At 39.3% G+C, this 27,782-nt stretch overlaps 1 protein-coding gene across 5 annotated transcripts; it reads right to left on the bottom strand.

The window, feature by feature from the left end:
- Positions 1 to 2: 2 nt before the first annotated feature.
- Positions 3 to 18,704, bottom strand: LOC107820688 (uncharacterized). 5 transcript variants are annotated; one of them, XR_012697913.1, is made up of 16 exons: positions 18,543 to 18,704; positions 18,389 to 18,468; positions 10,212 to 10,306; positions 9,119 to 9,279; positions 8,577 to 8,728; positions 7,588 to 7,706; positions 6,962 to 7,122; positions 6,790 to 6,864; positions 5,576 to 5,647; positions 4,094 to 4,231; positions 1,572 to 1,752; positions 1,323 to 1,487; positions 986 to 1,164; positions 699 to 778; positions 489 to 602; positions 3 to 400 (listed from the first exon to the last, which is right to left on the bottom strand). XR_012697913.1 is itself a non-coding variant. In XM_075227740.1 (15 exons), the coding sequence occupies exons 1-14, from the start codon at positions 18,607 to 18,609 to the stop codon at positions 718 to 720; spliced, it is 1,569 nt and encodes a 522-aa protein (XP_075083841.1). In that variant the 5' UTR covers positions 18,610 to 18,700; the 3' UTR covers positions 436 to 602; positions 699 to 717. The 5 variants fall into 5 exon arrangements, 1 of the variants encoding a protein (XP_075083841.1); XR_012697911.1 differs by having other exon boundaries at positions 489 to 623; positions 1,323 to 1,375; positions 1,597 to 1,752; positions 18,543 to 18,700; XR_012697910.1 differs by having other exon boundaries at positions 1,323 to 1,375; positions 1,597 to 1,752; positions 18,543 to 18,700.
- Between the last annotated feature and the right edge of the window lie 9,078 nt (positions 18,705 to 27,782).

Below are 27,782 nucleotides of genomic sequence, written 5' to 3'. Positions count from 1 at the left end.
TGTATCATGTACTTGGGAACACAACGATTTATCACTTTATATTATCATCTGTTCTTGATCCTGGTTGATCTAGGATATTCTTGCAAAAAAAGTGAAATCCAAAGCAAAGACCAGAATAAGACAACCCACCTCTGGAAATCGAAAATAAGCAGAAAAAGAACATTGTAAACCAAACAAATTAATCAGTGGTCTCTATAAACAGCTAATAATTTTGTTGTCTTTTAATAGGTAAAAAGATGTGGTCTCTTAATAAGTTAATTTCTCACCCTTCATCGAACATTATCTGAAAGTACGCATTCTTTTACGATTGGAAAATTCAGATAATTGATTTCAACAATTACAATTCTGAGATGCCAAAACCACTTGGATTTGATGTGGAAACCCGACAAAGTGAAAACACCTGCTTGCAGCATTAAGCTAATATTACGGCCAAAATAGAAGGAACAGGAACCAGTTCATGAAAACATCAAACCAGAGTTCTGTCATACCTAGTAAACTATGACTTTCACTTTAAATGCAACAAAGAATTGCCAATATGCATCAAAGAGCTAAATGCCATCTTCTCTCCATAAAATAACTGATGACTAAGGTTCTTGCTTGACCTGGCATTGAGAGACATCATGCTAGGTGAACGTCAACATCAAAATAAAAGACAAAAGAATTGTGAGTATTAAAGATGGGGGAAAATAAATCCTTACTGCAGTGTGATTTTCTTCTTCAGTCAGCATGCTCCCGGAAACGTATGATATTGTTGATAAAGCTCCTCTCGCGACGATAGCTGAAGATTAAGATAGATAAGATTCAGAAATATACACGTCATGCTTTTCAGAATACAATTTAGTTACAGGACTTCCAAATTGGAGCATTTAAGTTTTGATTTTCTGTATTTGAGCCTAGTTTACTACACTTCTAGTTCACAGAGTGCATTGGACAACAAAATGTTAGCGCTGCAAAGGTCATTTTCGTAAGTTCCCTACAAACTTACATGATAAAGGCTGCTAGCATGAAATTGGTGACGCCCACTATGAAGTGAACGCTGAATGTCTTCCAGAAGTCATCCCGATCCAAAAATATCTTTTCTGAAATTAGAGTGACTACTCCAGAAAGAAGCAGAAATGTCCAACCAGAGGGAAGGCAGCTACGAAAGGAAAATGAGGACGAACCCTGAGAAAAAAAATCCAAAGAATAGATCATCGTTTTCGTCTGCATCCAAGGAAATTTTTGACTTCTGAAATACTTAAATATTTAAAATCCTCAAGCATCAGATAATTTCTTGGTTTTGATGATGTAAAGCAAAATAATTTCACATGCTTAGCAAATACCTGGAAATAGTTCCTGATGAATATTGCTGAGTAAGTGATCCTTAAAGCCATATCTTTCAACAAGTCAAGGAACTAGCGTTACAAACATGATATTCACTATCCTCGACAACCTAATCAGAACCCGCCACCAAACTGTAAGACCTTGCCTTATTTTTGAATCAAGATCTGCAGTGCGAAACACTGATCAACAATTTTCCCAAAAAAAAAAGGCAACCACTGTCAGAATTTCAGGAAAAGAAGAAATCTAACACTTTAATGCATCAGGAAAGGATACTCAAAGAATTTGCTAAAATCAACCCAATTGCACCAGCTGAACGTATAAGAGAAACATTTAACACCACGTAAATCAGTGAAAACACAAGCAAGGAATCATTTGAGCGCTTGAGTTGAATCTCGTTTGCGACTGCATGCAAAAATGCTTCAGATGTTCCTGCACCAAAGACAAAGAAAAACTCGACAATTTCAGAATAGTATCTGTAAACCTTAAGGGTGGTAAAGCTAAAGAAAACTTTAATAGGCCAGGGCAAATTCAACATATCGTCTTCACAAGCCGAAAGCAAATACATAGCAAATCAGTGGTACAATTATTGCAATTAATAATGCAGGTTGCAAAACGAGAAGGGAACATACTTCATTGTAGATCTCAGCTACTTGAAAACGAATATATAAGCTTTCTATCAGTTATGTAAAAGCAATAAGTAGCCTTATCAGGCAAAAGTCAAGGGAATAAACAGCTTCATAAATAATAAAATTAAAAAAATCTAATTTGTACGAAAAAATGAGCTAAAACCTCCAATAATAACAATTCATAAAGGCAGTGCTGGTAACAAAGTTCTCGAATGCTCCACACACCATTTAAGAAAGGTGTCCATCAAATGGCATTTGAACATGTTAAGAAATAACTAAATAAATCAAAATGTCCCCTCTCTAACATTATAAGCTTTAAGATGAGGTGATTCACACAATTTCACATGGTATCACTGAGTTCAAGCTGCACCACCATCCATTAATAAATATTCACATGCTTGTCCAATAAAAATTATCAGGCTAGCACGTGAGAAGGCGTGCTAAGACATAATTAAGTAAATAAAAGTGTACACTCTCTAACAGTTTAAACTTTCACACAATTTAATAAGACGAGAAACTTGCCAATAGTTTCTCCTCTGCCAAAAAAGTCAGACAAAAGTCACCAATTTCAAAAGCACGCATCAAGGTTGTAGCGCTTCAACAATAAATGACTGGTGGATAAATATGGCCAGATTCCAGTTAAGAGCTTCAGCTGTGCTTTGCCAAAATTTATCAGAAAGCTCAAAAACTGCATCCCTCACAGAAGTTTCAAACATGAACAGTACTCTTATCTAAGAAACTTTTGCCGTGGAGGCTGCGGCAGTACAGTTATTTACAAACTCAAACACATTAAAATAGAAGTCCAAAGTTGGGAGCTAAGTTGCTCGGACACGGGTGTGGGTGTCCGACAAGGGTGCGGATCTAGAGGTCGGATCCTTCGAGATGTAAATTCTAAGTACGGGTGCGGGAATCCGGCTAAAAATAATTCAAAAAAATAAAAATATCTTTAATTCGAGAAATTTTGTGGAATACTTGCGTATAGCTTGTAAAGTGTGAATTCCTTTTTTATTCTCAAGTTGTAGATAAGTAAAGGATTGATTTCCTGGATAAGATATGCTATTTTCTTCAAATTTACCCTACTTTTGGTTCTAGTTCCGGAATCAAATTGTATCTGTCAGGAATTTTTCCATCCGTCAGGGTCAAAGTACCCAAAATTGTTTGACCAGATTCGGTACGGATCCCACACCCATACTAGTGTCGTGTCGACACGGGTGCGGCACCTAAACTGCCGTGTCGGAGCAACTTAGGTTCAAACTTCAATCTTCACAACCTTTTATCCCATATATATACAGCTATGTCCCCACATCATTATTTACTAAATTTGAAGTTTCACCGAACCTTCTTAATTATCATCATACACTGCTTCTTGCTTCATAAGATAATCCTACTACAATTACGCCTCAGTCCCAAAAAGTTGGGATCGGTTATATTAACTCACTTATCATGTTACTCCATTTAAACTCATCTCGTGCCAACTTCATAAGATAATCCCGTTGCTAAAACTAGTTTGTTTTCCAGAGTTTTCGACATTCTCCAGCCTTCTTTACTGAGTGCTATAGGTTGAATAGGTGCCAAGTATCACATTTGAGTGTATGGAAGTAAATCAGCTCCAGTTCATGTGCTGTGGCCCGGTTAAAAATACAAAGGAATCACAGAAGCACCAATACATATGGGCTGCCCAAATATAAAAATCTACAGAGTTGAGAAGCAGTCAAAAGCCCACAATATTCATGATCAGAAGCATTTTTCTGAACTAGAAAACCTATAGTAAATCTCAAGGTAGCTAATCAAATTGAATCCTAAGCACCCAAAATAATTAATGAAAAGGAAGGATAGGAATAGGATTCGTTCTGGACCTTCCAAAATACTTGACAGTTGCTGAGGGGGTCCCTCAAATTTCAGTATTACAGAAACCTTTCAGCACGGAACTTCTTTTTCTGCTCACTTAGCGTTACTCAAATAAAATATGGAGCGAAACAGTTTATTTGGGATCATTTATCTTATTCATCAGTAATCCTATCAAATTTGTTTCATTAACTCTAATTGGTTTTAGTTATTATATAACAGTGATAAAAAAAATTCAATAATCACTTATTTAAGATATTATAATCGATTTCTATTATGAAAACCAAACATGACCTTACCATTCATAGCCAACAGAATTACATAGAGGAAATAGTATCGTAGAGCTGTTGAAGCTTCTCCATCACTCCACTTGCGACCATACAGCAATCTGACGAAAGAGTAGGAATAGCTAGGGCCAAAGGCCATGACAACCAAACCTACAAGAAAAGCAGTTTTGAAAATGAAGATAAGCTATTTAGAGTCTAATTCATTCTGAAAAACCTAAGAGCCAAAATGAAATAAAAATTTACCAAGTTTTTCAGTGTAATAAATACAAGCAGCAAGTGAAGCATAATGTGTGTCAATTTATTGTTTGAGGCATATTTATCAAAAAGAGAAACAATTAGTTTGAAGCATATGGTAATGATGCTGATTAACCAAGCAAATGCCCCAGCAAAAGCAAGCCTAGAGAACGTATCATATTTTGGAAGCTGTCTATTTCAGTGGCAGCCAGGTAGCAAGTCTTCCACACATTTTATAGTCTTAGTTAAGTCTTAAATGCTGAGTCTTGTACATCGGCCTCCATCTTTTGAGGCTTTCATGTACTTTTTTTTTTCCTTAGGTAGATTGTGAATTTGTCGCCACACTAGTCGTGTGCCCAAAAGAAGATATTTTTAGTTCAGGTTTTTATTAGCTTCAAGATTTAGTAGTCCATTACAAAAAATGTCACTTCTGCAACAAAGACTGGCATAGATTGAGTTTGGATCCATAGAGAGTTGAGGAGAGTTTTTTTTTGGGGGGGTAACACAGAAAGAGTTCTTTCTTCACATTACCATAATGGCACCAACAAGGTGCTACATTTAACTTTACAAAAGATTTCATCTTTAGAGCTCCCAAAAAATTCATAAAAGTGTCTAAGCAATTTAAATCTTTCTGTTTGCCTAGAATATGCTTAAAATAACAATGCTTTACTCTATAGCTTGTCCTTCAAACATCTCGTATTTCTCATTCCAGATAACCCATATGATGCGAAAGGGAGAAATGTCTCGCATTTTTCTGCCATATTATACAGGACTGTATAAAGAGTAATTAACAAGGACAGAGAGGATCCTTACTCTTATTTTGAAGCAATACTCATATTCGAAAGACTAGGTTGAATTCCTGTAAGAAAATACATCGCTTCCTATGCATGTGCATCAGACATACCGTATAAGTTGTCAGAAGGTCGATGATTAGCACCCAGAATGTTTACCAGTAGAATCATTTCCAAAAAGGCTTGACATCATTTGTACACTGACGTCGATAATTTTGTAAAACTGGATTAGGGAAGTCTTGCCAATGTTTGCTAAGACAACGGTCAGGGAAAATTGAGACTTGGGTAAAACTACTAGAAAATGTTGATTATGAGCCAGTAGGATAAGTAAATGTAGGTAACGACGAGTCCAGCTTTATAGCTACAATGATTTCCAAAACAGATGCAAATAAATAAATAAATAAAAATGAAAAAGAGAAGATCAAAGTAATGTTGAAGCAAGTTCAATTATGTAAGATGTCATAGTTACCTATTAGTAAAACAAGTTTCAAAGCCTCAGTCAAACTTTTTCCCAATTTCTTTTGCTTCTGCGTGTCTTTACCTGTCAAAACAGTGAAACAGCTGAGGTATCAAATTGCCACTTCAAATTGAATGACAGAAGAAAGTCATTAGCATAAAGTTAAAATTTTGGTTTACAGCTTTGTGGTGGCGACAAACCCCAATAATGTAATATCAGAGACAAGGTTAAGTAAATGGTAGCAAGTTTGGAGATGAAGCTGTAAGCCATGGCTGAAATATAGCTACTCATTGGGTTTTGGTGCACTAAACCAGAATTCTTGGAGAATACAGTATCAATTTCTGTCATCAAGTCAAAGAAGCTTTTTAGGAAAAATAAGATGGCCTTTTGCCTTTTGCTATCGAAGATACTTTTTCTTCAAATACCAGTTTTTTTGAAAAGATTAAGATCAAAGGCCTACAGATTGAGATCCTGGAAGAGGTTAAGTCTGACAAGTGCACAGTACCTTCATGTTACCAATAAACCTAGTTCATGGAAGTAATAAACCAAGCAAAATTCGGTTAAAAGAAATAAATACACCAAGTAGCATCAGAAAATAGTCAAAAGCAATAGTTCATGTAGGTTGTTATGGTTAAAGAAAAAGATAAGCTCATTTATCTATTTCTTAGCTTCTGTGCAAAATCCTGAAAAGTCAAACCAGAAATGTAAAACATGCCGACAACTAGTAAAAACCAGTAAACCTTTGGTTCAGAAGTATTTCTTAATAGGCATGCATCACTTGAGGAACCACCATTGTATCTGCGTCTTGTCTTTCAATAAGGCATGAAAAACTTCCATACGAGCCAATCAATAAATCATGTTAAGAACAGGATCTGTAGGGCGAAAAGAGGTATGTAGAAGGATGATTATTTGTCATTTCCCTGTTTGGTAAGCAAGCAAAAATGGGCCATCTAACCTCCCAAATCTAGACAGAAAAGGAGGAATTCTTATATCTTTTACTCTCCTAATAATTGTGTGTCAGAATATATGAACAATAGTGCAACTAAGGAAGTAACTTGATGAATTTCCCTCTCCTTGCACTTCCCCTCCCCCTTGTGAAATCAAATTAGCATTAGTCACCATGACAACAACTAAGCAAGATTTAGAAAAACATATGAATTGAAAAAATAAAATGATTAAATGAAGTCCTATAACCAACAAGAGTCCTAAGAGGAAGGCGAATAAACCTGATGCAGACCTTGCAAATGTAGCATATGAACTTTCTTCAAATGGGAGAAATACCAGCCTAACCACTAAGCTGCCTGAAAAATCAATTTATATGTTTGTATCCGGTAGCAATATGCTGCTTTGTTAAGAAAGGCCGTAAGTAGAAGGCAATAATAGTTAGCTAAAGCATACCTAGTTTGTCTACAAGCCCATATACTGCTTGGTTATATGGTGTGTCCAACCACACAAGAACCATCTTTTCTCCTTCTTGAAGAAGCAACTTGCGGCAAGATTGAAAGGTAAACAACATACACATTTTCGAAAGTTGCTCATCAATGCCTCCATTTCCTACACTAATAGGGTGTTGACTGTCAAATAAAATAAATTCCAATGACAAGAAGAAAATGACTGTCAATATAAGAGAGGAGTGCAGAGAGATTTTGTGAACAAAGTTAAACAATTGATAGAACCAAACCAGAGCAGGCTTCCACTCATTCCTTTGTATTTCTTCACGCCCCAGCCACCCCCACTTTCAAAAGAAGGAAAAAGCTCCATTCTCATAAAAAGATGACTTTTTTTCTTTAGGACCAATACAGATGCATTATGTGCATCTACTACCACCTGTCTCTCTCCATCTTTCTCTCTCTCCCGCCTCCCTCTCTCTCTCTCTCTCTCTCTAGATGTTTTTGTGCTTTGTCTGTAAATCTGCTATAAGCACCCGCTTGTGCCTTACTTTACATATCACTTATCAAAAGAAAATATGAAGCGTATAACATGCATGCGAACAAAAGAGGATGAGTAAACATTAGAATTCTTACCCAAAAGGGAAGAGCTCAGAACTGCTATACATGTGAAAAAAAAGAAAGTAGCCCCAGTAGCCAAAGAACACACACGCTCCAAATGCGACTTGTGACAAGGCAAATACAATTGCTTTCTCCTGAAAGTAAGAAATCCTAATCTTAAATATGGGTATTATGCTTTCTCCTGAAGATTTGAAATTTTGATTTTCAAAATTTGTCACCACAACTAAACCAAATTAAGTTCAGGCATCCCTGCAAGTAACTCATGCAAGCATATAGACCTAGGACATGGAAAAAATTACGCAGATTTTATTGAAAGATCATCAAATTAGGAACTACAGAAGATAAAAACTCATTCACCTACCAGAAATGGTGGACCAAAAATTAAATAAGTAAATGGAATCATGTCTTTCAAATTTGAATTATCAAAGGAAGAATGTGTGAAATAAGGCATGATGGATAACTTTGCTGAAATCCACCAAATATTTACTGTGCTGGCAGCTCCTTCTAGCAATTGGAATTACCAGAAGCATCACGGAGATGCAACCAAGTACAAAAGTAGGGTCCTTTTAAGAAATGACAACATCTAATAAAGTCCATCAGAGAATTTACATCACTTATATGTTTAAGATTACACCAAAAACTAGATTAACTAAACATTAGCCTTCAAACTATGTAGATGGGTGGCAAAACATTGTTTCTGCACACATTCAATGGTCAAATTGGCATTTCATCAAAGCCATTTTTTAGGACTAAACTTCATAAATTAACGCGATATGATTACTATTCATAATATAATTCAATCCTCAAGAGGTATATTATTCCACCGAGCAACAATAGGATCCATCTTTTGCATAAACAATTTAAGGCAGTACTTCATGTTATAAAGAAACATGACTGGAAAGCACCTAACAGTAAACTCACTTAAACTTTACCGTAATAAAGATAAAAATAAAAAATGAAAACTATAAAAGAGTAAATAATGAAGACGATCAATAGTTGTTTACCATGCCAGGTAGCTTTACAATGAGGATGTAGGTAGCTATGCATCGTGAAAGGGTAGCTGCACTTTCAACAATCAGACGCAACTTAAGGAGAAGTAAATTCTGGGATAAGATGTAAAAGGGTTCGGCTAGTAGCTCCAGTATACATGCAAAACCTGGTCAATGGAAATAAAATTTCCAATAAAAATAAAAAAAGTCAGACGAGAATTTTCCCCCAAAAAGTCACGCCAAAATCAACTTCAGGGACAATCCAATACATGATATATTCAAGTCTCAAACCTCCAACCAGATGTAGGTAGAAGAAACGGTTCTAAGCAGGCCAGGATTATGTTAAAATCACATTGAAGCCAAAGACAAACAGCCAACGACATGACTTCTGAAGCGCATACATACAAACCCTCACAAGTGACAGTTCAAAAGCCGAAAACAGATGCAACCATTTAACCATAGAAAGCATAGGTTTCCTGACTCATATTGATAACCAGCTTGTAGAATAGGGACGCAACACAATGCCTTAAAGACTGTATATCAAAGTTTAAGCTCACCATTTATCCATATAGCCTGTGCATATTGACTAGAGTAACTTAGTTCTTGCCACCACATAACAAAAAGACATCCCGCAAATGTGACAATTATTCCCAAAGGGAGGGTCATCCATGCTACTTTCAACAGTTTTGCTGCATTTTCTCTCCTTGATGATCCGCCACTGCAATTTAAACACAATGACTTCCAAACTTCAAAAGCAGATCCAATATATATGTAGGTATATTTATATATATTTCTAACGAAAGTCTCAAAGAAGAAACAGAATGACAGAAACAAAAGATAAAAGAACCTTCATGTACTCATCCCGCTGGCACTACACAATGTCAAACCAGATAGACTACACCCTCTATTTGCTTAACTTTAGGGGTCTGTTAGCTAATTGAACTTTATATTACGAGTGCCATCTGAATGGTCAAACATCTGACATTTGGTTTTCTAAAATGTCATATCCTCTAGCCCTGTCTCACATATTTATTCTGAGAACTCAAAACCTTAACCACCTATTTGATGTCGTCTTTGTCAAGAACCTCTAGAAAGTTTCAACTGATTATCCACGTTGTTACAGACGTGGAAGTCCTTCACCAGATAGGCCTTTTACATTTTTTACGTCAATGCTGAGAAAAAAACGGTGAATTTTGTGGAGAAGACAGGAAAATGTAAAAGGAAGTGGATGATTTTACAAACTTTTTGAGCTCTTTGCAACTTAAATGGAAATCTTTGGTAATACACCTACCTGGTTCTTGTGTAAGTACAAATATAGTATTTTCTTTTTAAAGAAGTTATAATCTGGAGATTAGTTTCACCGCTATTCCAATTGGTAAATAACAAGCATAATTAGGTATAATGTGGATCACATAAAACAGATTTTCATAATTTCCCGACAAAAACAGAAAAGAGCATTTTATTGACTATGACCATAACAACTTGAAGCAAAATATATGCTTATTACACGAGATAAGCATTGAACTCTTTAATTTCAATATAGAGAGACGGAATTGATTTGATAATTTTATTTATTGAAGCTAAAAGAAGTTCTGAAATGAAATGCAAAGAACAAACTAAAAGAAGCATGAAAAAAAAATCCAATAGTACCAATAAATGTCAGCCCTCATGCATGCTCGCCTGAAGCCCTCTCGACTAAGAAAAAGCACACAAGTAATGAACAAGTGAAATTGTACAGCATACAACTGCATGATGCACAAAAAAAGATGTTAGACAAATTCCTGTACATAAAACCAAGAAGTCAGGCTGAAAAGTACAATAAAGTATCTGAGTTAATTGGTAACATGTTCTTGAACTCAAATCACCACAAACATCAAAGAAAATTATGGTGAATCGATATGGTACATGTCAACGCAGATGTTGTGTTGTCTAGTAACAACCAGTCAGCCACAAAAGCTTATCCAAGAAAAAGGAAAGGAAACCAACTAAAAGCTTACGGCAAGAAAAAGTAAGAGAATTTTTCTCATTCTTTAATCCACCTTATTTGGTTGACTTCTCCCTATTTTCGTATTTCCGTGGAGAAGCAGATGTTGCCATCTTTTATAATTCAAATTTAACATCAACGCAGTAGCGCCGATAACTTTTTTTTGATAAGGTAAATTGTATTAATCAAAAGGGAGAGAACTCCCGTATACACGAAGTATACCAAAACGTAGAGAATTTACATCAGAACATGATTCTCTACAAAAGACGCCCAATTTTCTATACAAGTAGGGGCTAAATGAGTGCACCAAAAAGCGATCAAAGATAAAAGACTATTCTTAAGATGTGAAAAAGGAGACTCAATCTCCTCAAAAGCTCTCCTATTTCTCTCCCCCCATACTATCCACATGAGAGCTAACGGGGCGAACTTCCACGCCTTTTGCTTTCTTCTTCTACGGAAACCGGCCCAGCTATATAAGATTTCCTTTACAGTGCTTGGTATCACCCATTGAACACCAAAAAGATTCAGGATTGCCCTCCACAAAGCAGAGGACACAGGGCAATGCAACAAAAGGTGATCAACTTCTTCCCCTGAGCTTTTACACATGTAGCACCAACTAACAAGTGTAATTCCTCTCTTTCGGAGATTTTCAGCAGTCAAGATCACTCCTCTCGCCGCTAGCCATGCAAAAAAGCACACCTTCGTGGGCGCCCTAGGAATCCAGATCGAGGAGTATGAAAAAGTGGTCTCCTTTCTCACCAACCTACTCTGGTAAAAGAACTTTACGGTGAACAAACCATCGCCACGCAAGCCCCATCTCCAAGAGTCGCAGGATGGTCGGGGCCTGTCTTGGCCATATAGCAGTGCCAACAAATCTTGGAGTTCCGCAATCTCCCAATCTTGTATGTTCCTTCTGAATGAGAGGTCTCATACTACCCCCTTCATGCTCCTTACGAATCTGTTGGACCATCAGTTCCTTCTGGTTTGAAACTCTGAAGACGTGGGGGAAGGAGACCCTCAGAGTATACTCTCCACACCACCTATGATTCCAAAAGCCGATTCTCCTTCCATCTCCCACCCTGTAAGTGATGTTGCCACTGAATGCTTCCCAATTCTTCATGATGCTCCTCCACATGCCACACCAGAAAGGTGTTGTAATTGCCTTGGTCCTCCAACCCCCTCCCATGGAATCGTACTTTTCTACTATGACCTCCCTCCATAGAGCATGCTCTTCTACCCCGAATCTCCACAGCCACATCCCCATTAAAGCTCTGTTAAATACCCTAAGGTCTTTCACTCCAAGTCCACCCCACTACTTTGGGGAAGTGACTGTCTGCCAATTCACTAGATGAAACTTTCTAGTTCCATCCGCCGCATCCCAAAGAAAGTTCCTTTGAAGTCGCTCCAGTTTTTCTGTGATTCTCACCGGTGCTTGCAATAAGGATAAGTAATGGGTGGGCATACTCGATAAAGTGCTTTTGATAAGCACTTCCTTACCTCCTTTTGACATATACCGTTTCTGCCAGCTTGCTAATCTTTTTTCAACCTGCTCGATCACTGGATTCCAAACCGTAGTATCCTTATATGAAGCGCCCAAAGGGAGGCCCAGGTAAGTAGTGGGAAGGGAGCCCACCTTGCATCTGAGAACACCAGACAAGGCATCAATATTAGTAACCTCACCTACCGGGAAAATCTCACACTTGCCGATGTTGATTTTGAGTCCTGATACTAACTGAAACCACTGCAGGACCTGCTTCAGGTAGGTCAACTGATCCATATCGGCATCACAGAAAACCAGTGTGTCATCCGCAAAAAGTAAATGTGAGACTCTTTGGGCACTGAGCACCCCAATCGGAGCTGAGAATCCTCTCAAGAAGCCTCTGCCCGCCGCACGATCCATCATTTTGCTCAGAGCATCCATAACTAGAATGAATAACATGGGGGATAGGGGTCACCTTGCCTGAGACCCCTGGAGCTGCCAAAGAAACCACACGGGCTACCATTAACCAGGACAGAGAATCTGATTGAGGAAATGCAGAACTTGATCCATCCTCTCCATCTTGCCTCAAACCCCATCCGCATCATAATGAAGTCCAGGAACTCCCAATTGACATGGTCGAAAGCCTTCTCAAGGTCCAACTTGCATAGTAAGCCGGGTTCTCTATTTTTCCTTCTGGAGTCTACAAGTTCATTTGCCACCAAAGCAGCATCCAGGATCTGCCTACCTTCCACAAACGCATTCTGGGAGGACGAAACAGTCATGTCAAGAACCTTCTTAAGTCTGTTGGAAAGCACTTTAGAAATAATCTTGTAAATGCTCCCCACGAGACTAATAGGCCTGTAGTCTCTGATACAAGATGCACCTTCTTTCTTAGGCACAATAGTAATAAAGGAAGCATTGATACTTCTCTCGAAAACACCATTCACATGGAAGTATTCAATGGCTTCCATCAACTCCCCCTTGATGGTGTCCCAAAAGAGCTGAAAGAAAGCCAAGGAGAAACCATCAGGCCCGGGGGCCTTATCACCAGCACAACTCGACACAGCCTCGTGCACCTCCTCCTCCTCGAAAACCCTTTCTAGCCACTCGTTGTCTCCCTCCCCTATATGGTTGAACTCTATTCCCCCCAAAGTCGGCCTCCAACTAACTTCCTCTTTATATAAGTTCTCATAAAACCCCGCTATCGCCCCTTTTACCTCCTCCTCTCCCTCAATCCTCACTCCATCCACAACTAAGGACTCTATGAAGTTTCTCCTTCGATTTGCAACCGCCACCCTATGGAAAAACTTGGCATTCAAATCCCCCTCCTTTAACCAGAGCGCCCTCGATTTTTGCCGCCAACTAGTCTCCTGAGCTATTGCTAACTCGACTATTTCCCTCTTAACCTCCCCCAATCTCGCTTTCTCAGATTCATCTAACTCCCTCGCCCCTTCCCCTCTTTCTAATTCCCCCAATTCATGCATAAGCTCCCTCATTTTAACCTCTACCCTCCCAAAAACCTCCTTATTCCACCTAATAATATCTCCCTTGAGCAATTTAAGTTTCTTCGAAAGACGGAATAAAGGTGTCCCTGATACCCCGTAGTTTGTCCACCATTCTTTCACCTTGTCACCGAACCCTGGCACTTTCAACCACATATTTTCGAATCGGAAGGGAGCACGCACCCCCCACCCTCTGCATCCATCTAGCAAAATACGCAAATGATCTGAAGTCAACCTAGGTAAAGGAATATGCAGCACATTCGGCACCAGCTCATCCCATGAGGGAGATGTCAGGAATCTATCACGTCTAGACCTTGAGTTGGAATCCTCCACCCTGGCCCAAGTAAACCTTTCCCTTGACAGAGGAAGGTCAATGAGAAAGTGATCATTGATGAAGTCAGAAAACTCCTCCATGGCCCTCGAAATCAAACTACACCCTAATCTCTCCTCCGGGAATCTAATAGTGTTAAAGTCTCCCCCTAGAACCCATGGAATGTCCCATTCCCCCATAATATTGGCCAGTTCCTCCCAGAAAGACACCTTGGACCCTTCCCCTACCGGCCCATACACTCCCCCAAATCCCCACTCCACCCCACTCACTCTATCTTTGACGAGAGCTGCCAAAGAGAAAACTCCCTTCCTAATCTCCTTTACCTCCAAGCTTCTATCATCCCACATAAGTAGAATGCCCCCGGCACTTCCCGCTGCTGGGATCCAGTCATATTTCACCCAACTACCTCCCTAGACACTTCTCACGATCGCATCCGACAAAACTTCCATTTTGGTCTCCTGAAAACAAACTAGGTTGGCACCCCACTCCCTAACTCCCACTTTGATGATGACCCTTTTGTTTGGGTCATTCATCCCCTCACATTCCATGAAAGGATCTTAACTTCCATAAGCGACAATAGCCCCCATTTCCCCACCCCCCCTAGCCGAGGTCCCTTTCTTTCTGTCACACACTCGCCCCCTTCTCTGATACACCACTACATCCCCTAAGTTATTTTGCTTAACACCTTTACCCAAATACCCCCCCTCCTGCACCATCGTAAAGAGATTGTTGCTCAATCTCCCTCAACAGTTCTAACACCCTATCTTCCTTCCCTTCAACAGAAACACCTAGAAACTTCCCAAAGTTTAATAGTTTATCCTCCATCCAGAAAGACATATCCCCTCCTCCAATCCGTGCCGAAATTGGGCAGGCGTCTTCTATATGTACCCTTTCCTTGCTACTACCAGAGGAATACAAGACCATAGCATTGCTAGCACTAGGAGTTTTAACCTCCGAAAGGGTCTCACCATTTCCTTGAGGGGCAGCAACCTCTGAAATTAACACCCCGCTGCTATAGGAATGTCCAGAACCATCAGTAGGGTAGCATGGAGGAAGAGAGCATGAAACCCTTGGCGGCATATTAACTGAAAGTACTGGTCCGACACTAACATTTGGGGCATGCTCAACAATCTCCCCAGACGAAAAAGAAACTTTAAGTGTGACCTTAGCACAACTAAGCCCAGGAGCAGGTGAAGGGTTGATGGAACTGGGTCCATTAGAGGCGGGGGGTCGTGGATTAACAGCACCATCTTTAGCCGGTTCTTCCCATGCAGCAGCGGCCATCGTAGAGGGGCACAGGTCACTAGAGCTCGGTGAAGGAGTGCCACTGTGTGAAGTACCATGGCCAGAAGAAGGAGGAACGACTGTTCCCATATGCTTAGGAGTCTTATCATGCGCAGCTTGAAATAATCTGGGGCCCTTAAGATCAATTCTAATGGAATTGGGGAAAGTTGTTGGGCCCATGTGAGGAGGCCCAGGCCTATACTTGCTGAAAACTTGCCCGGCCCTATGATAATTAGAAGAGGATCGGCTCATTCTGCCTTTCCAACCCGCATCACTAACCCATATACGTCTTCTCCTCCTGTTAAAATTTTGTCTTCCTCCCCCAATTTCAAAACTCCCGTCTCTTCTCGATCTAACGTCTGATTCCGGCTTAATCCAGTGATCCGGTGAGCCCTCCCCTCCCCTCAGAGACTGATTTCTCCTCCCCTCCCTTCTATTTGACCTTCCGTTTTCTTCCGCCACTATCACAGGCATAAAGATAGGGCGAAATTCAGGGCTCAACCAAACCCTAGAACTCAAGTAGCCATCTTCCACCACAGTGGAGACAGGGATTCTGCCTCCTTTCCTCACCACAATCCTCAATCGCGAGAGATCGTGTAAACTGCAAGTGACATCAATAAAAATCCCACAGATTTCCCCTATCTTCTTGAATAGGTCAAGACACCAAAGATGCACAGGTAGACCCACCATGTTGACCACCAATATTTCGCCAGTGAAGCGAGGGTCAAGACACCCATCATGCTCCACCCATCTGTCTAGATTTAAGAAGTTCCCATCGAACCACCTGTTTCCTCTGACAAGAATTTCTGAAGCTTGAGACTTGTCAACAAAACGAAAGAGATATTGAGTGTCCCCCAGTTGCGATATTTTCAGCCCGTCCTTGACGTTCCATGCCTCTGATGCCCAGTTCCTAACAGCCTCTGGAGAACCAACCTATTTGGAGAAAGACCCAATGAGACTAGATTCCAAGAATCCCTTGCGCCTGAGAGTGTGCTCCTCGGACAGCGAGAAGTGCGGCTCCTGCCCTACGTCGAGCTTTCGATGGCATCTTCCCCCAAGTTCTAGGGCTGGCCAAGAGACAGCTTTGATAAAAGACATATTTTCCAGTTTTCTAGATTCTAGAGAGAAGAAAGAGCTTCTCTCTGTACAATCCATTATATTCTAAATGCGGCTGTCCCGAAAAAGCTGGCCGGAAAAAGCCTCAATAGTTGGAATAACAGTAATCACAGTGGGTGAAATCAGTATATAGGAAGGGAGGAAGGTTTTCTCGTACTGAACAAAGGAATCAATCGCCAGAATGTGGGGTTTAATGGTTGGAAAAAGAAAAAGTCGTTGGAATTTGGTGAAACTGACACGGGAAGGCTCGGAAAAGCCTCGAGAAGAGGTTGTCTGAAGAAAAAAAATTGAAAAGTCACCGGAAAAAGCCACACGCGCCGGCGCGTGGCTGAGATGTCGCCGTAAAAACAGGCGAGTTGGCGGCGCGTGAGGGCTCGGTTGCCGAAGAACTTTACTGGGGTTTGGACGCGGGAAGCTTGGCTCTTGATGGGTGTGGTGGAATCTTAGGAAGAAGAAGAGAAGGAAGAGTCTCGGCCATAGAATGCTCTGTTGCTTTCATCCATCTCAAAACCAGATGCCAGGATCTTGACCCCATCCATTGCAAGGCAACAAGTCCTCCTAAACTATTGACCAGCAACTATCAGGTTTCACTTCACCATAACATTGTCTGAGTGCCCTCTGTAAAACCATTGAAAGTAATCGATGCAGTGGAATATTTAGTTACAAGTTTATCAAACTCCTGCGAGGACATACTTAACTTTCCCCTACCTTGCCCGGAACTTTTTCTCTACCATGTTCCTGATGTTTTTGAGGTTCTAGAGAGACTTTGTATGTTATTGGTTCGAGATAAGCTTAGCGCCAATAACTAAATAAACTTACTATGGAACCTCTCCAGCAAACTATTACATACTTCAACTACTATTTCAGAATATATCCGAAATACTAACTCTAATACAACGACCAATTCATACTTTCGTTTGTTCAACTTTGATCACCTGTTCGGGCTTACAAACTTCTATTCAGTATAATATAATATGAAATACCACGAAATGAATAGCAGTTTCCCTTTTCTTACTTTTACCTATAGTAATCTTTCCAAATGTTGTATTCTCACCGCCAAGAAGAGTACAACTAGTGAGAACAAGCAACTGCAAACCAACTTATTAACAAAATTGCACCTACAAATATATTGATATATACAGGAAACAACAAAAACAACAAAACTTCAATCCCTAACTAGTTGGTGTCGCTTATAAGAATCTTCTACATTCAACTTTTTTAATAAAAGTGGTGTTGGGGCCAGCTTAGCGCACCTCAACTACTCTATTTGGTACCTGCTACCTCCCACTACTCATCAATACAGGTACCGGATAACTCTACCCACCAAGTCTTAGACGTATTGGAAGAAACCACCTAGCGTTTTTTGTGTCCGCCGATATTTGAACTCTAGTCTCCAAGGACCAGGGTTCAAATTTGCGATTATAAATATATTCATATACAGAAAACAACAAAAACGACAAACCTTCAATCATGAACTAGTTGGGATCGCTTATAAGAATCCTCTATATTCGTTTTTTATAAAGGTGGTGTCAGGCTAGCTTGAGTGCACCTAGTCTATTCCACAGGATACCTGCTACTTCCACCGGTACAAGTATCTACCAACGCTTAGGCAGATGGGAAGAAATCACCTAACATTTATCATCTACCAAAGACCAGGGTGCCTCCACTTCATTGATGGCAGGAACGGAGCTAGCCTTTGAGTTACGGGTTCGGCCGAACCTAAAAGCTTTGGTTCAAACCCTATATTTGTCTTAAGAAATTCATTGAATATGTATAATTATTGACCGCTAGGTCATACCCTTGGGATCTTCTATATTCAATCTACTTTATTTGGGCTCATTTTATTCCAATGCATAATAATTTACAACAACAACATTCTCAGTATATTCCCACAAGAGGGGTCTGAGGAGTACAGTGTATACACAGACCTTACCCCTACCTTGTGCGGGTAGAGAGTTGTTTCCGATAGACGCTCGACTCAGAGATGCTCAATAATTTGTCTTTTTAAATTCAGAAACACCTTCTAATTGGATCGCTTACTCTATGGGAAGATGATAATTACTGAGAATTACAAAAATTGAAATCAAAAAATATGGATACGATATAGAACAGTGATTAAATTAGAATCACCGCATAATCTTCTTCAGTGAGGTGTCGAACGATCCAAGAGTTGAATATGAATGGTATTCCCCTTGATAAAAATTGAGTAGCTACAAATATAAACACATTACTAAACAAATATGTGAAATTGAACGAGGATAAAGTGAGAAGAAAAATAACTGACCGAGCAAGTACTTGAATGTGTGAGATAAATTCGCCGGACGCTCTCCATTTTCACTTGATTTTGACATCGCCTAAACTGTTTCTTTTCTGTTATGTCGATTGATTAAGAAAGTTTATGAGCGTGAAATACAATTTGTGTTGTTGAACGGCTCGACGTGGTTTATATAGTGTGTAGTTGAACCGGGTATATTTGAACGAGTTCTACTTAACCCCTTGGAGTTTTCTAGGAAATATTTACAGCGTTATATCAATTCATACTGAGTGAAAAAGAATATATAAACTAAACTCCTTACATAAAATATCCTTCCCTTTTTTTATTCTTTAAAAATAAATTTCAAATCAAATAAAATTATAATTTAAAATATTTTTCTAATATTTAGGACTTTGAATCAACTAAAATTTAGATTATAAAATCTTTCCTTACTTGAATCATGTAAAGAATCCCATAATATTTAGGACATTAAATTAATTTAAATTTTATTTATATGAATTCATTTCTTATTTGATCTATCTAACATAACCAAGAAAGCGATGCATCTGAAGTTAGTGGAAAGTGTAGACGAGGAGGAGAAGAGGGCGAATAGGGAGCAATATAAGTTGGCTAAGAAGGAGGCGAAGTTAGTAGTTACAGCGGCCAAGACTGCAACTTTTAGTCATTTGTATGAGGAACTCGAGGGTCGAGGTGGGGATAAGAGGTTGTTCAAGTTAGTCAAGACTTGAGAAAGGAAGGCTCGTGACTTGGACCAAGTGAAGTGTATCAAGGACGAAGAAGGTAGAGTTTTGTTGGATGAGAGGCTTATCCGTCGGAGATGACAGATCTACTTCCATAGTCTCTTGAACGAGGAGGGGGGCAGGAGCATTGTACTGGGTGCTTTGGAACTCTCCGGGAGTCGTTGTGACTTTGGGCATTGTAGGCAGATTAGAGTTGATGAGGTTGAGGGGGCTATGCGTAAGATGAGCAGGGGCAAAGCGACTGAACCGGATGAAATTCCGATGGAGTTTTGGAAGAGTGCGAGCAAGGCGGGCTTGGAGTGGTTCACTAAGTTATTTAATGTCATTTTTAGAAAGAATAAGATACAGGTGGAGCACGATGGTTCATGTATACAAGAACAAGGGTGATATCCAAAATTGCAATAACTATCGGGGTATCAAGCTGCTTAGCCATACTATGAAAGTCTGGGAGAGGGTGGTAGAGCTAAGGGTGGGAAGGAGTGTGTCTATTTTCGAGAACCAGTTCCGGTTTATGCCGAGGCGTTCCACTATAGAAGCCATCCACCTTTTTAGGAGATTAATGGAGTAATATAGAGAGAGGAATAAGGACTTTCATATAGAGTTCATCGACTTAGAAAAGGCGTACGATAAAGTCTCGAGGAAGGTTTTGTGGAGATGTTTGGAGGCTAGAGGTGTACATGTTATATACGTTAGAGTGATTAAGGATATGTATGATGGAACAAAGACCCGAGTGAGGATGGTGGGTGGGGACTCGGACCATTTTTCGGTCAAGATGGAGTTGCATCAGGGGTTGGCACTCAGCCCTTTTTTGTTTACCCTAGCGATAGACGTACTGACGCGCTACATCCAAGAGGAGGTACCGTGGTGCATGCTATTTGCAGATGATATTGTATTGATTGACGGGACGCGAGGCGGTGTGAACGCAAAGTTAGAGGTATGGAGGCAGACCCTGGAGTCGAAAGGTTTCAAGTTGAGCAGGACCAAGACAAAATACTTGGAGTCTAAGTTCAGCGGTGGGACTCGTTGAGGGGAAAGAGAGGCGAGGACGGACTCGCAGGTCATCCCCAAGAGAGAAAGTTTTAAGTACCTTGAGTTTATTATTCAGAGGAAGGGGAGATTGATGGAGATGTCACACATCGTATTGGGACGGGATGGATGAAATAGAGACTCGGTTCCGCTGTTTTGTGTGACAAGAAGGTACCACCGAAACTTAAAGGTAAGTTCTACAGAGTGGTGGTCAAACCGACTATATTGTATATGGCTGAGTGTTGGCTATGGTTGTGCATAATTTGGTAACTACCGAATTACCGTACCGAAATCAAAAAATTTGGTATTTGGTATTCGGTATTTTGGTACTTGGTATGGTATTTGGTTTAAGTTTTTTTAAAAATTTGGTATTAGGTATGGTATTTGGTATTTTAAAATAAAATACTGAAATAACGATATTGTACCGAAATATATATTATATTACACAAAACACATATTATCAATTATAACATAAATATAAAAAATCTAAATTTTACTTTTCTTTATTCTCTAAGTTTATCAATTAACTATAAACACGTAACAAGAAATTTTTAATGATCAAATTTATTCTTTTATGTACAGTTTTCTCTCTTGGGTCGATATTTATTAGTTTTGGACAAAACTTTTGTCAAAACATTTTCAGTTTGTATTTTTGAGTACTTTAATTAAGAATATTAGAGTCTATGACTCTATGCACTAGTTACTGAACCGAATAAACCGAAACCGAAGGGAGAAAAACCAAACCATACCGAATTTAATTAGTTACGGTATTGGTATAGGATTTTAAGAAACCGAATACCGAAAATACCGAACCAAAATGTCTAAATACCGTACTGTACCGACCGCCAAATACCCTTAGTGTTGGCCAATCAAGACCACTCATGTCCAGAAGATGAAGGTAGCAAAGATGATAATGTTGAGATAGATGTGCGGGCACACCAGGTTAGATAGGATTAGGAATGAGGTTATTCGCGACAAAGTGGGTGTGGCCCCTATTGAGGACAAGATGCGAGAAGCGCGGCTTAGATGGTTTGGTCATGTGAGGAGGAAGAGCACAAACGCTCCGGTGAGGAGGTGACCGGGGACATGACCCTTGATAGGAAGGTGTGGAGGTCGATGATTAGAGTAGTAGGGTAGGTAGTCTAGAGTGTTCATAACAGTAGTATTGGTACGCAATATCACTTTCTGTTGGTAGTAGATTTTTATGACTAACCATTATTTTCTTTCGTTGTTGATCACCTTTCTATCTTGTTGTTTTTATTCTGTTTGTATATGGCTTTTGGGTGTTGTCCCTTCTTGTATATATTTCAATTAATGTGGTGCTTATGCTCTCCTGAGCCTAGGGTCTATTGGAAACAACCTCTCTATACTCACAAGGTAGGTGTAAGGTCTGCGTACACACTACCCCTGACCCCACAATATGGGATAATACTGTGTATGTTGTTGATGTTGTTGGTACTTTTGCCCAATCCAAATATTTAGGAGTTCTCCACGCTACTTTTCGTTATTTGTTTTTCTTTAACAAAATGAACTTAAATACTATATATACTAAGGGAATCAAAATACTACTTAATTGAAACTTGAATATTTTGAATGAAACATATTTAAATTTATGTTAAGACAATATTGAAACATTTACGTTAAAACAATATCAAACAAACAAACAAAGTGTTCTATTTATCTTGAATTGTTTGAAATGGTAGTAATAAATTGTGCATGATATCTCTTAATGTGCTCCAACTGTAAGGTCAAATTTTGTACAACAATGTCAATTAGGAATTTATTCGGCATGAACTACATTAGCCTAGGGTATTAGGAATAACTTTTTCTTAAAGGATTTTATTAAAAACGAAATTGCTAATATTAGTTAAGAAAAAAGGGTAATATTAGAGAAGTCAGATGGTCAAATTGTAATTCTTCAGACTTCAAGGAAATTTTTTGAGTTAAGATGCATAAAATATAATTTTTATTTTATTTTTGGTTGGAGGGTGTGGAGGTAGAGAATTAGGGTAGAAGGTCAGTAGATAGCAGTGTGTGTCCTTTCGTGCTGGTAGTTTTGGCAGTTTTGGTATTGTATCCTAGTATTTGTTTATCCGCAGATTTCTTTTACTGTATGTTGTTTCTTTCGCCTTGGTTATTTATTCATTTCTCTTGTTATTGTTAATGTTTTATTGTTTCGGCTTCTATTTCATCTCATTGAGCCGAGGGTCTATCAGAAACATCCTCTCTAACTACACAAGATAGGGTAAGGTCTGCGTACACACTATCTTCCCCAAATCCTATTTTGTGGGATTACACTGGATTTGTTGTAGGGGGAAGTGCACAGTTAGCCGCTAATTAGAGATGTCTTTACTCTTTAGCCACTGTTTAAAATATATTTACTCTTTAGCCAGTGCTTAATAAATTTTTATCCGCCCAGACGAAAATACCTTTGTGCTAGACATGGGTGTTGTGTAAATATTAAGGACATAGTGTCCTTAACTTCATGAATGTTGTGTAAATATTAGCCGCTAATTATAGATGTCTTTAATTAGCCGCTAATTAGGGAAGTGCACAGTTAGCTGCTAGGGGGAAGTGCACAGTTAGCCGCTAATTAGAGATGTCTTTACTCTTTAGCCACTGTTTAAAATATATTTACTCTTTAGCTAGTGCTTAATAAATTTTTACCCGCCCGGATGAAAATACCCTTGTGCTAGACATGAGTGTTATGTAAATATTAAGGACATGGTGTCCTTAACTTCATGAATGCTATGTAAATATTAAGGACAAAGTGTCATGTATTTGAACATTCCGTTGTTAAACTTTAGGACATCATATCTTTAACTTCATATGTACAGTGTAAATATTAAGGACATGGCGTCCTTAACTTCATGCGTGCAGTGTAAATGTTAAGGACATAATATCCTTAACTTGTATTTGCACCTTCTGTTGTTAAACTTTAGGACCTCATGTCCTTAACTTCATATGTGCAGTGTAAATGTTAAGGACATAGTGTCCTTACCTTTATGAGTGTTGTATAAATATTAAGGACATGATATCCTTAACTTCATGATTGTTGTGTAAATATTAAGGACATGGTGTCCTTAACTTCATGAATGATGTGTAAATTTTAAGGACAAAGTGTCCTGTATTTGCACCTTCCGTTGTTAAACTTTACTGTCACAACCCAAACCGATGGGCCGCGACGGGCATCCGGTACCTTACCCAATCGAGTACCAACGTAACGTATCTTTCGTATCATACTATCATAGGTAATTGAGTTGGAGAAGCTGTCGTGAGATAAGTAGAACAAAACATAAGAAAATACTCAATATAGGGTGACCTAACTTGATATACCGACTTATATATATTACGTACTGGCCTATAAGGCCATACTAGTATCTGTATACATAACATCTGTCTACAAGCCTCTAAGAGTACATAAATATCATAAAGGTCGGGACAGATCCTCGCCATACCAAACAATACATATTCAAATCATACTGACCAAATAGGCAACTCTGGAGCAAGTGGAGTGCACAAATACCTTCTGCTGAGCTGATAGCCTACTAGGAGAACTCTCAACCTGTTTATCGGGACCTGCGGGCATGAAACGCAGCGTCCCCAGGCAAAAGGGACGTCAGTACAAATAAAGTACCGAGTATGTAAGGAATGAAAATCAATAAATTATAGACATGAGAGAAACATGGAGTAAAAGACTCGACATATAAGTCTGAATAGATCTGTGAATCATTTAATATTATAATGTCATGCATGTGCGTATAAATGTCATACCATGCATAGGTATATGCGTTCATAACATCATCAAGCTTCTGAGGGCATCCAATCATATCATCTCGGCCACTGAGGGCAAATCATCAACGTATACCAGCTGATCAGGTGGTGGTGCGTATATAACGCCATAACCTTTTTCCATATCCCATATACATATAATATACGCGTATATAACGCCTTCTGGTCATAGGTCAATGTATATGTGTAAATGCATGAAATGCATAAGAAATACGTTAATAAGATTTCTCGATATCATAAAATCAATATGCCTTTCGGACAAACTTTATCAAATACGTATTTTTCTGAGACCCATGAACAGAGGATATAATAATAATTCACATGGGGAATCAAGAATATAGACACCCCTAGTATTTCTATGAATAAAGTCATTTATGAAAGTTGCGTATTTTGCTCGTTTCGTTTGTATCATTTAGATCATGCCAAAAGGAAAGAAGAGATAGCCTTAACATACCTTAACTCAGTTGAGTCCTTAATACCTTCCAAGAAATTCTTCAAACAACTCAATCCAATCTACCACATCATAAGAAAATTCAAAATCAGTGTTGAGTAAAGGCTAAGTCATCAACTTAAACTAATAGCTCGTTTACGTAAATTTGGGCAGCATCTCCCCTGTAACTAGGCCCTCCTCCAATACCATATACCAACAACAACAAGAACACATGATGTTTGGCATATTTCGATATGTGTTGATGTTACTTTACCCATGTTTTAACCGCTTTTTGATGTTTTTTGATCTTTAAAATGCCCAACATGGTTTAATTATTGGTTTTATGACTAATTGAGTTGTGTGTGGTGAATTAGGGTGTTTGGAGTGCAAAAATATGAATAAAAGGTGCTCTAGGTATAGGAAGAGAGATTGGATGCGTCGCATCCAATCTAGAAAAAAATCAGATTTCGTGCACCCTTAGCAGTGAAGTCGGCCCATAGCATCCGCCATAGCATCCGCACCTGGGCAAAGCTGAGATGGAGGAACAAGGGTTGGATGCGTCGCATCCACCCTCGCATGCAAAACTGAGAAGTAGAGGATGAGGTGGATGCGTCGCATCCACTCTCGCATGCAAAGCTGAGAAATGGAGGACGAGGTGGATGCGTCGCATCCACCTTAGCATCAATCCCTGAAGCCGATTTGGACTAGGAATAGGAGAACTTTGGCCCACGACTTTTGTACGCAATATATAGGCTAAAAACGCCTCCTTTAGGTCATCGAACATATTGGGAAGGGGGAAAAAGCCACGACAAAGCTGGGAAACCACAGAATTCATCTTGAGTTCTTATTTTTCCTTCTTTTATTGATTCTTATGCACTCTGGTGAATTATTTGATGATTGCATGAACATGAGTGGCTAAGAACCCTATTATTCTAGGGTCATGGGCGATACATGAATGTTGATGTTTGAAATTTAATTTGACAAAGTTGATTTTATCATATTGGGTTGCTTATTTAATTCTGTTTTTAATTAATTTGTTGAGTAGCTAACAGTGAATTACTATCTACGAATCTAGAGTTGAACTCGAAAGTGGGAATTCTAGATTGCATATAGAATTAAATAGAGCAAGTTCTTGAACCCGGGCATCGGGGAACGGATTCGCAATTAGGATAGAAATATACCTAATTGCCTTTCTCGGTTGCAATACATGAATTGTAAATGCGTTCTTGTTAATCTTAATTCCATAGACATATAGGCATTAAGTTAGCTTGAATAGGCGAGTAAGAACTTGACAGATTTTTATGAGTAATATCAACCCTATCAATCAACAATCCAGATAAATCAATTAGTTATTTTAAACTAAGAATGCAACATGATTGTTAGATAACCCGTGACCCTGGAATATTATATCCTATTGATTGTTATTCAAAACTATTTAAGTATTGTGGTTGATTCCTAGTATTTCATTACTTGATAGTCTTTAGGTAGTAATTCAGAAAATTATCTATTTTGTGAGAAATCTTTTGAATCAATAAGGCATTTGAGTTAGAATCAGTCGAAAGTTAATCATAGGTCTTCGTGGGAACGATACTCTACTCATTACTCTATTACTTGACGACCACGTATACTTGCGTGAGTGTGCGTTTGGTCCCAACAAGTTTTTGGCGCCGTTGCCGGGGACCTAGAAATTAGCTACTTGACTGAGTTAAGCTTTTATTACTTATTTGTTCAAGTTTTAATTTTCAGTTTGCCTTGTTTGTGTTAACGCAGGCTCTTCTCTTGAATGCGGAGGAGTAGAAGTGCAAACAACCTAATTCCTTTTGATCCAGAAATTGAACGAACACTTCATAGAGTGAGAAAGGAAGTCGAAGCTAGAATGAGAATAGAAAGGGAGTTGGACATTGTAGTTCAACCACAGCCAATAGAGATGGCAGGTAATGAAGAGCGTCCGGTGATAGAAGCCGCAAGGCCCAATCTTGCTAATATGACTCAGGCTATCGTGAAGCCTGACATCACGAGGCATTTTAAACTCAAACAGTACATGGTACAGCTGATTCAATCCACAGGACAATATGTGGGTCTATCTCATGAAGACCCGCAGAGGCACATTCAGAACTTCTTGGAAATTACGGACACTTACAATTATCCGAACGTTTCCAAGGACTATGTTAGGCTGACATTATTTCCCTTTTCACTGTTGGGGGAAGCTAAGGAATGGTTGCAAAAGGAGCCCGCAAACTCAATCCACACTTGGGATGATTTAGCAAGGAAATTCCTAATCAAGTTTTTCCCTACTAAGAAGACAAAATTGTTGAGGAGCCAAATTCTTGGGTTCCAACAACGGGATGTCGAGACACTTCGTCAAGCTTGGGAAAGATACAAGAAGCTACTCAGAGACTGCCCGCATCATTGTCAGACTGATGAGGTATTGGGTCACACTTTTGTTGATGGGCTAGACGAGGCATCAAAGATGAATCTGGATTCAGCTTGTGGGGGTAGTTGCATGGCGAGGCCGTACAGTGAAATTCAACTCTTGCTAAACAACTTCACAGCTAATGATCATAATTGGCAAGGAGATGGGGATGCAAGAAGAGCAATTAAACAGAAGTCAGCCGGGTTGATTGAGCTTGATGACTTCTCAGCCATGAGAGCAGATATTGCAAAGCTGGCAAATCAGATGAACCGAATGACAACACAACAAACGCAACATGTACAAAAGATGTCTATTTGTTGCGAAATATGTGGTGACAGTCATATGAGTGACATATGCCCCACGAATTCTGAATCTATATACTATGTGGGGCAACAAAACAGAGGTCCTATGAATCAACATGCACAATATGGGAACACTTACAATCCAAATTGGAGGAATCATCCTAACTTCTCATGGGGCGGAAATCAACAGAATCAGAATCAGTATAGGCCTCAAGGAAATTTTAATCAGCCTCAGAAGCCACCCCAACAAATAGAAGAGAGTACGAATGACTTGCTGAAAAAGTTGTTGCTAGACAATCAACAGCTCAGGACCGATTTCAGAAATCTTGAGAGGCAAATGGGGCAGTTAGCAGCAAATCAAAATACTAGACCTACAGGCTCTCTTCCCAGTGATACAGAGAAGAACCCTCAAGTTAATGCAGTTACACTTAGAAACGGGAGGGAACTAGAGGAAGTGCCAAAGAAGAGAAAGGACAAACCTATACCTGAGGGGGAGCTGACCCCTAAGGCAATACACGAGTCAAAGAAAAATGATGCAAGTTCAGA

The sequence above is a fragment of the Nicotiana tabacum genome, chromosome 13, assembly GCF_000715075.1.
Source record: "Nicotiana tabacum cultivar K326 chromosome 13, ASM71507v2, whole genome shotgun sequence".
Classification (NCBI taxonomy): Eukaryota; Viridiplantae; Streptophyta; class Magnoliopsida; order Solanales; family Solanaceae; genus Nicotiana; species Nicotiana tabacum.
Note: the sequence above shows the minus strand (reverse complement) of the source record. Positions and strands in the feature narration are given on the sequence as shown.